This window comes from Danio rerio, chromosome 14 (genome assembly GCF_049306965.1).
Source record: "Danio rerio strain Tuebingen ecotype United States chromosome 14, GRCz12tu, whole genome shotgun sequence".
NCBI classification, from domain to species: Eukaryota; Metazoa; Chordata; class Actinopteri; order Cypriniformes; family Danionidae; genus Danio; species Danio rerio.
The window spans coordinates 27,946,574-27,956,277 of record NC_133189.1 but is presented as its reverse complement, the minus strand read 5'-3'; the positions used below and the strand labels follow the sequence as shown (position 1 = coordinate 27,956,277).

Genomic DNA, 9,704 nt, shown 5'->3' with positions numbered 1-9,704 from the left:
GTTTTAATTCAAATGCAATTGCTTTTACGTATACATACACATTATTGTTACAAAAAAATCTGAGCACGAATTAAACTATCTATTATCTATCTTATCTAATACACAGACCTTGTTCGACAAGAGGGGGCATTACACTGTACAAATATTTTCTTTCCTCAATTAAAAAACAAAAATATTTTCACTAAGCATATACAACTTAGTTAATTTTTGTGTGAATAATTTAGTTTAACTTATTTATAAAAGTTAAACTAACATTTAAAAAAAATGCATCCAACAAGTTCAGTTTTTTTTTCAAAACTATACTTTTTGTCTTTACAAGAGGGGGGGGATATATATATATATGATTTTGTGACCATTTTGATCTATTTATCATAACTGAATTAACATTAGCCTATTTCAGGGTGCAAAACTGGCTAAAAATCAACTGTCTGAATTTCAGCATTAATTCAATGATAGTTTGATTGATGTTTAAACGTTTATTCAATGTTAGTTACAGTGAAAACAGTGATGTAATTTTAGTTGAATAAATGCTGATTTAGTGACCATTTTGATTGATTTAACATCTTTGAATTAATATTATTTTAGGATGCAAAACTGGCTAAAAACCAATGATGAATTTTAACGTTGTTTCAATGACAGTTTTGTTAATGTTTTAACATTTATTCAATGTTGATTGAGGGCTGCTATCTGGAAAGTCTACACAATTCTCCGTATTGCAAAGTAGCGTTGTGTAAACTTAAACCATTGGAGGTTGAAGTTCCTGTTAATTTGATTTTAGTAATTATGGATATAAAAACCCAGCATAAATGCACATCTGTAATAAATGTATTTTTTTTCCAAACGAAATTTGCAACATAAGCTGGACTTTTGTTTTGAAATCGTGCTCACTTCTATGACAGCTGTGACCCGGATGTTGCCTGTCACGCTTCTCGCAGCATCCGTCTAATAATGAGCTCTCCGTGCTGTGTTATCGCCAGCACCAAGTTAATAATACACAGATTATGCAGACATGTCCAGCACAGAAGACTTCCACATGCCTACAGTATCGCTCATTTCTGCACAGACCGATCTCAGAGCCCGAAAGCTTATTACATCACTACTCCCATCTTCTACGTCAATGCGGCTCCTCACATTGGTCATGTGTATTCTGCTGTCACTGCTGACTGTCTGCACAGATACAAGCTCTTGCAGAGATACAACTCCAGGTTGGCTACAGGTATGTCCTTACACGTCATATTTCTGAAATATAGTTATACAGGGATCCCACTTTAAGCCAAACATCAAATTCCCGTCACTTTCACTTTCTAAAAACTTAATTTCCAATACATTTATTGAACATAAAACAGGTTGGGGTTAATGGTCCTCAAGGAACGTGGTTCAGAAACACTGCTGTACTGTATTTGACAGTTCAATAGTAGCTTTATAACATTAACTTTTCCATTGTCTACTTTTAACACAGTTTTTAAAGTGGTCATTTTGAAGCCAAAGCCTTAAAATGTATGTTATCCTGGAATGCGAACTTTAACAGGTACAGTCTAGTGACTTAAAGAGATAGCTCACTCAAAAAATGAAAATGTTGTCATTTACTCACCCTTTACTTGGAAAAAAGGAACTGAAAAAGATATTAACAAACATTTATCAAAATTAATTTTTAATAATTCAGAAATGATTTTTTTTCTTAAAGCAAGCAGTAAACACAAATAAAAGACATTAACTTTCTGCAAACAAGTTCAACTCAAATTCGGCAGATAGTGTAGCTTCTTATAAAAACAAACACAAAATAATAATTATAAAAATACAGAACGTTCAGCAAACTGACATGGCTGAGACAACTGAATATGTATTTTGCTGTTGCTTGCTACTAGATTGAGCTTCACTGGCGATACTTTTTAGCAAGACACTCTTTACTCAATTGTGCTCACTCAATTGGCTAGTAAGACTATTACACACAGACAGCAGTCACGCATTTGCTCTGGGCAGGGGAAATTAAATGAAACAAATATGTTTCATATCGCAGCCTCTTGTGATTTAGCTAATCGCAACATTTTAAATCGCGATTCAATTTTAATTAATCACACAGCCCTATTTCAATACTAGGGAAAACAGGTACAATGGAATTCAATGGTTACAGGGTTTTAACTTTCTTCAAAATATCTTCTGTGTTCAACAGAAGAAACTTAAAGATTAGGTACCACTTGGGGTTGAGTAAACAAGTACATTTTCACTTGTATGTTAACTATTCCTTTAAATGGCTGCAAGTTAGCTGAAGGGGTGGTCCAGAGTGTATTTTTGAGGCTTGGCTGTGTTTATGGGGTGCAAAGCAATGTGTGCTCATGCTCATTTTTATATATTTTACTTTGATTATATACAGCTACTTTGTTAACATGAAAACGGCTGTCATATTTCCTAGTTCCTCCTCCTCAAGAGGCTCTGATTGGTCAGCTAACAACATAATGTGCTGTGATTTGTGTGCGGATTGGCTCCACGTCACCAGAAAGCATCTCTGCTATAACATTACAACATCACTGTCCAGGGTGTATGCTTGTACCCTGAAGGGTTTATGACATCATTAACCTGGATGTATTTTTTATTGTTGTCCCCAAACTTTGTTTGCTGTAGGCTTTGTTAAGCTCACTCTATAAAAGTCAATGTCTCCCTTTGCATTTAACTTTGATCGTATAAAACGCAGAGATGTTGTTTATGCACACACAGCTACATTACACATCAACTAAAGTTTAAAATATGATATCATATTGGACCACCCTTTTAAAATTAGCATCAAAGAAATAAAATGGATCTTAAAAACAGCTTTAACAAAAAGCGCGGAACATCTGGAGAAAAAATACAAATATAAACAATGATAAATGTAAACTAAAATTAGGAAACAAACAAAAATGCATAATATTTCATGACTTGGACAAAAATATATACTTAAAAACTTGCTGACTTTCAATGTCTAGAACGGACCTTTTAAAATTCCCCTATATGTGTTCTTCAGGTACAGATGAACATGGTCTTAAAATCCAACAGGCTGCTGGCAGTGCTGGTAAAGATCCTCTGAACTTCTGCACGGAGGTGTCGGAAAGTTTTAAGCATGTTTTCCAGAGATGTGGCATTTCATACACCGACTACATCCGGACAACAGAGAAAAGACACAGACAGGCCGTAGAACACTTCTGGACAGTTCTCCTAAGCAAAGGCTACATCTACAAGGGCACATATGAAGGCTGGTACTCCACTCCAGATGAAAGTTTCCTTACAGAAACTCAAGTCACTGACAGCACAGACTCAGAGGGGAGACGGATCAAAGTGTCCACCGAGAGCGGACACAAGGTAGCATTCGTCCTCTTTAATAAAGGCCTATGATTATCTGATACAGAATAGAGAATCTGGGGTTAATCTGAAATCTGGGGAGGAGTGGGGTAGTTTGAAAGCCCAGTTTTAAAAATACATTTTTTTTTTAATAATTAGTTTTACACTTTTAAGCTTAACTTAAAAAAAAAAAAAAAAAAAAATATATATATATATATATATATATATATATATATATATATATATATATATATATATATATATATATATATATATATATATATATATATATATATATATACATTTTTAAACAATACTATTGTGACTAAAAGGATAGTTAACCCAAAAATGAACATTTATTGTCCTTCATGTGGTTTTAAACCTTTTATTTCTTCTGTTGAACACACAAGAAGATATTTTGAAGCAGAACAAAAAAGAACAAGAAGATTTGCTGAACCAAAATGACTTTAAGTCAGTGAATGCCATCATAATTCAAAATATCTTCTTGTTGTCAAACAGAAGAAAGAAACTCGAATACGTGTTGAGTCATGAGTGAAGTGTGAGTAAATGGCAGAAATGACATTTTGGGTGAACTATCCATTTATTAGATTGCAACTGCTTAAATATCAATTAGTTTATTAGATTAAACTCTATAGCAGCAGTCTTTCAGATTTTGGGATGGACATATTTGGGGTCTGTGACACATAAGCCAATTTCACCTGGTATCAATATGCATACAAATAGCCAAAGAAGCCCAGTTTTCAGAGTTTTGGTTTAAAAGTGGGAAAAGTCCAACTTTCTCTTTCAACAAACCTACAGAATTCTGTGAATTAAGGTTGATTTATACTTTTACCTGGCACCACGTCGCCGACCTCCACTACGTGCGCACCTCGTGAAAGGGACAAGGCTTTTACACTTGAAAAGTGTAAAAATAAATAAATAAATAAATAAATAAACAATAAAATCGTAAAAAATGCAAAAAAAAAAGTAAAAAAAAAAAACCAAGGCATCTGTTCTGTATACTGTAAACCGATAGGAATATTATCAAAGAAATAATTTGTTACTTCATTTTAGTTTTGTAATTATTAAATTGTTTTAAATGTAAAATTGCAAAACTTTTTTTTTTTTTTTTTTACAAAAACTTGCAATTTCTATCCAAGAATTATTGGCTATCTGGTTATCCCTATGATTGCACATGGACGGCTCATAAAGATGTCTGTACAGGTTTACCAAAATCTCTTTAAAGTGATTCATATTCAAGTCCAATGAAACGCGGCGCCACATGAACTGTTCCCTCGAGTCGCAAATTTTGTGTGCTCCCCTGCAAACACCACGATGACATTTACTGCAAGCACTCAAGCAAACTAGCAAAAGTGTCGAGTATAAATCAGCCTTTACAGAGCAAAATCACAAATTTGCAGCTTTTCTTTTACAATTCTTTTCACAATATTAGAAAAACAGATCCGGAAAACAGTCTATACATTCAACACTTTCCTTAACAGAGCGTCTATGGGTGGGTTAAATTTGACAAAACAGTTGATGGCTCATACTACCAGTTGTAAACAGAGGCTTAACAGTAAACGGAAAACCTCTGATATAGTTGGCTAATAAGTTTTCTTGTGTTTACAATAAACATAAAATCAGTAGTTCCACCTAATTCTGGAATTGTGTTAGGTGGGTACTAACCTTTTACAAGTTTTACCATGCAAGTCCGATCTGAAATCCTAATTCAAGTTCTTCAAAGCAGCATAAAACAATTCCTCTGTCCTCATTGGCAGGTGGAGTGGATGAATGAGGACAACTACATGTTCCGTCTTTCAGATTTTCGCACTCAATTGCTTCACTGGCTCAGATCAAACCCAAACACCATCCAGCCTGTGAAGTTCCAACACCTGGTTCTTCAGTGGCTGGAAGATGACGACATCCCAGATCTGTCAGTATCCCGGCAGAAAAGCCGTCTCCAGTGGGGCATTCCAGTCCCTGGAGATCCCGAACAAACCATCTACGTGTGGTTGGATGCTCTGGTGAACTACTTGACGGTTGTTGGCTACCCACAGAATCACTCCAAATGGTGGTCAGTTGTCCATCATGTTGTCGGTAAGGATATTCTCAAGTTTCATGCAATATACTGGCCGGCGTTCCTATTGGCTGCCGGATTAGCTCTTCCACAGAAGATATATGTGCACTCTCACTGGACGGTGAAAGGAAAGAAAATGTCCAAGAGTATTGGAAACGTGATCAACCCACTGGAATCCATTGAGAAGTTCACTGTAGACGGTCTACGCTACTTCCTACTAAGACAAGGAGTTCCTGATTCAGATTGTGACTATTATGACGATAAAGTCATGAAGATGTGCAACAGCGAGTTGGCAGATGCTCTCGGTGGGCTACTAAACCGATGCGCTGCACCCTCGCTCAACCCCACACAGGTTTATCCTCGGTTTTCCACCAGCTGTTTTCCAGCTGTAGGGCCCAGTGGAAAAGCAGTCTCAGAAGACTACAGAATGATAGAGGCTGTCTCTGCACTTCCAGGCATAATAGAGCAGCACTTTGAGAATCTGTATGTGTATAAAGCTCTGGAGGCCATTGGTGCCTGCGTTCGCCTGACTAATGGGTTTGTCCAAAGACATGCACCGTGGAGGCTTGACCGGAATAATCCAGAAGAGCAGCAGTGGCTTGACACCATCCTACACGTGTCCTTGGAGTGCCTTAGGATATATGGGATTCTCCTGCAACCTGTGGTGCCTGATCTTGCAGACAAAATTTTATCTAGGTTGGGAGTCACACCTGAAGAGAGAAGCTGGAATTCTCTTAACTTCCTTAATAAATTTCAAGGAAGAGAGTGTGCTTTAGAAGGTAGAGCGCTGGGTCCGGACTTGGGAGTGCTGTTTAGTCGGCTTGAGAGAAGCCAAATCAAAGGGAAAACTACTAAAAAGGGAACACAGCCCAAGTCAAAATCTTAATAAACAGATGAGTTCTTATTTAAAAGAAGCTAATGATAGTAATAAAATGGTAATATGGGTGGAGGTGATCCAAGAAATGCAAGCAAACAATGATGTAACGTCACACTATAATAGTTCAACAAGGCTTAAAAACTTGACATGATTTTTTTTAATGAGAAATACACCAAACTGAAAAATTGTACAAATTGAAATAAAATAAAAAAGTTGCAATATTCTTATAATTTCCTGTACTTCTTTTTACATAAACTCTTCCATTGTTCACCTCAGTGTTTCACAGAACAACGCCAGTATGATTTTCAGAGACATGTCTGAAAAACATAGTTTGACTCTACTTCAGTTACAGGGCGCAGAGTTCCTCTTCTCTCAGAAAGGTCCACATGAGCAGATTTTCTGCTACACTGACAAAAACAAAACAAAACTATTCTTTACCATTGATGAAATGCATTCAAACACTCAGTAATAGGAGCTGTTGTTCTGTGCAGGTTGAGTACCTAGGGGAAAAAGAAACAATAAAAAAAATTATCAATATTTTTGTGATGACTGCAATGATAAGAACAGCACAGAGGATAAAAACTTTTAATGATGTATAATCAGATTTGAAATCTTTTAAAGTTTAAAAGTATTAATTGTTTTCTGTGTATGCTAGGTATACAACAGGTCCATTGCCAGCCTGGTTAAAGGGGGGGGGGGGTTCCTTTTTCTCAAAAAGTGGACCTTTTTGCAGTTATTTGTGTCATTTTCTATTTAATTATGAGGTTATTTTTATGACATTTTAAGCATTTTTTTTTGTTAAAATAGCTTGTTTGATGGTCATTATAAGCACATTTTTTGATGTACCAAATCATTTCCTTAAAGATTTTGAAAAAACAAAAAACATACTTAAAAATACTAATTTATAACATGATTTTATAAAGAAAAAATAGGATTCATTAAATGTTTTAAATAAAAACTGTAGCTTATATTCATTTATAAGGCAAATAGCAATCTGGCCAGCACAATAAACTTTCCTCAGTTAAAATTTGTCCATTTAAATACAAAAATAAATAAATGAACAATAGTGATGTAGAGCTCCATGATTTTTCTAGATGTTTCTCTTTTCTGAAACTTTATGGATAACAATAGCCTGATTAGTATTAAAATTGACCTTAATATGGGCCGCTTTTGGTGCTTCACGCCTTTTTATTGATCTTTTCTTTGTTTTAAGAATAAAGTCCAAGATTAAGAATAGAAGTTACTTGTAAAATGTTTTCTCCATTTAACAACCATAAAATAGTTCCGTATTGAAAGATGACAACTTTTGTCAGATTGTGCGTTTTCTTGCATAGATGTAGTCTAAAAAATAAAAGTTTGCACTGGACAAAACTGATTAGCTGAAGTGGTGGGTTATTTTCACAATTTATGATGGAACAGCAGTCAAAGAAGGACAAGGTGATGTATGGGACCATTTCTGGACCTTTGTCAGTGGGGGGTGGGTCTTTCGAACCACCCAAACCGTCCCTGGCAACAGGCCTGTACATAGCAGTGAGCAAATTTCCTAATCTGTATGCAAAAATAATTTAAGAGACAGTTTCTTAGATTTTCAAAATGCATTGCTATTCTCTCTTTGATGCAACCAATTCTGAGCAGATGGCTCTGTATGCTGTATACCAGTGATTCTCAACCAAGTTCTTGGAGGACCACCAACACTACGTGTTCTGTGTGTCACATCCATTGCAGGTCTTTCAGTATCTGCTAAGGAGCTGATGATCTGAATCGGGTGTGTTTAGTAAAGGAGACGTGAGGTGCATCTCAAATTGCATTGCTTATGCATTATTCTACCCCATTTTGTAGTATGAATAGTGTAAGTTGTGTGTTCACACTGAAAACTGAAAAAAAAAAAGAACAAGTGCACTTTAATTACCCAGATGATGCACTTGTTCAACCGGTAAAATGAAGTGTGGAATGATGGACACTTCACACACTTAATGGCTGCAGCTTTGCTCATGTAGCGGAAGGGGCTGAGCTTTTGGGCGCTCATGTTAGATTATTCATTTTAGATTGTAAAAGCAGTGTTCTCATACAAGAGTGATTATAGCACCTCCTGATGGTGAATGCGGTTATACTCATGGCAGGTATTATTTGGTAGTTTGGTCATTTATTTCACTGATTTGACAACCATCAAAAGTCATCAGGGAAACGCTTTGAATTTCAGCTTAATCTAAAAACATTAGTGCTCCATTTGGGATGACACTACAAACATATCCTATGCTGTTGAGTGTGCAAGTACATAGTGTGGCATTTGGGACGCAGCTATGGATAATATCCAGAGCTGGTGGTCCCACAGAACCATATACAAAATAGCTGTAATCCATTTCAATCCAATTCTTTCTGAATACCACTTATTAAAATAATCTTTAAGTGTTGACAGTGAGCTATTCACATTAATCATTACAAAATACAACTTACATGACCTTTACCACATAGCATTGCTCTTCTTTAAAAGTGTGTGTGTGTGTGTGTGTGTACGTGTTTTTGTGACATATCAGGACACAAATCTGTATAATGACATGGGTATGACACAGATATTACAAAAAGGAGGTGAAATATGAGGACATTGGTGACGTCTTCATTTCTCAAAATGCTTATAAATCCTACAGAATGAGTTTAATCAGAGAGTAAAGCTGCACACAGTCTCCTGTGATGGTTGGGTTTAGGAGTGGGGTGGGGGCAATATAATACAGTTTGAACAGTATAAAATGAATGGAAACCTATGTAATGTCCCCACTTTTCACAAATACAAACGTGTGTGTGTGTGTGCGTGTGAGAGAACAGTTAAAAACTAGCCTAGATTGTCATCTGTTGTTAAAACTCAGAATAAAAGACAGAATAAAAATGCATTTCAAAAATCTGATTTCTCAGCTCTAATGCACAACATTATTATTGCAACTTTTTGGCCCATGAGGAGGTAAAAATCCTGTTTTAATTATTAACTTTGCATAATTTTTTTTCTTGTCAAATATGCTGCATAATATTTTTGTGCACAAATTATGATTCATGAATACCATTCTAAATTTTGCATGAGCAATGAAACAACTCCAATGCAAATATCACATGCTCAGGATGGCAAGATGATTTTATAAACTAGAAAAATGTTTTTTAGAAAAGCTGCAGTGTGTATTAAACAAGGATGAGGATAGCGGTGCATGTCATGGTAGTTGGAGTACATACTAGAGAGCTGCTGCTGGAGTTGCCTGACCAGTGCTGCGGTCTGCTGCTGCTGCTGGGTTTGCTGCATGCCTTGCCGCTGGAACTAAATAAGAAAATGCAAATCACAATAAAAACCAAGTAAATCAGTAAGCTACAAGAGGCTGCAGATTTATCATTTCTCATCAACTTTCCACCCCTTTGGGTTTCAGTGAGCATATGGTGCATTTTTAAAAGGCAGATGAT

At 35.9% G+C, this 9,704-nt stretch overlaps 2 protein-coding genes across 5 annotated transcripts in view; one reads left to right on the top strand and one right to left on the bottom strand.

Annotated features, from left to right (window-relative positions):
• Positions 1-919: 919 nt before the first annotated feature.
• mars2 (methionyl-tRNA synthetase 2, mitochondrial) lies at positions 920-6,490 on the top strand. Its single transcript, XM_021474305.3, has 3 exons — positions 920-1,216; positions 2,999-3,333; positions 5,091-6,490. The coding sequence occupies exons 1-3, from the start codon at positions 949-951 to the stop codon at positions 6,273-6,275; spliced, it is 1,788 nt and encodes a 595-aa protein (XP_021329980.2). The 5' UTR covers positions 920-948; the 3' UTR covers positions 6,276-6,490.
• Positions 6,390-9,704, bottom strand: part of med12 (mediator complex subunit 12) — a 64,708-nt gene continuing 61,393 nt past the window's right edge. For 3 of the 4 annotated variants that reach the window (XM_009291037.5, XM_073921529.1, XM_009291038.5), the window contains exons 43-44: positions 9,483-9,564; positions 6,401-6,766 (exon numbers count right to left, since the gene is read on the bottom strand). In XM_009291037.5, coding sequence (XP_009289312.2) covers positions 6,729-6,766; positions 9,483-9,564 — 120 coding nt within the window. In that variant the 3' untranslated portion in view covers positions 6,401-6,728. 4 annotated transcript variants of the gene reach the window in all.

Bases quoted from the DNA above. Each gene is read 5' to 3' on its own strand.
- mars2 (XM_021474305.3), top strand. From the start codon at position 949: ATGAGCTCTCCGTGCTGTGTTATCGCCAGCACCAAGTTAATAATACAC. The intron at 1,217-2,998 runs GTATGTCCTTAC...TGTGTTCTTCAG, and splicing joins CAACTCCAGGTTGGCTACAG to GTACAGATGAACATGGTCTT. The intron at 3,334-5,090 runs GTAGCATTCGTC...CCTCATTGGCAG, and splicing joins CCACCGAGAGCGGACACAAG to GTGGAGTGGATGAATGAGGA.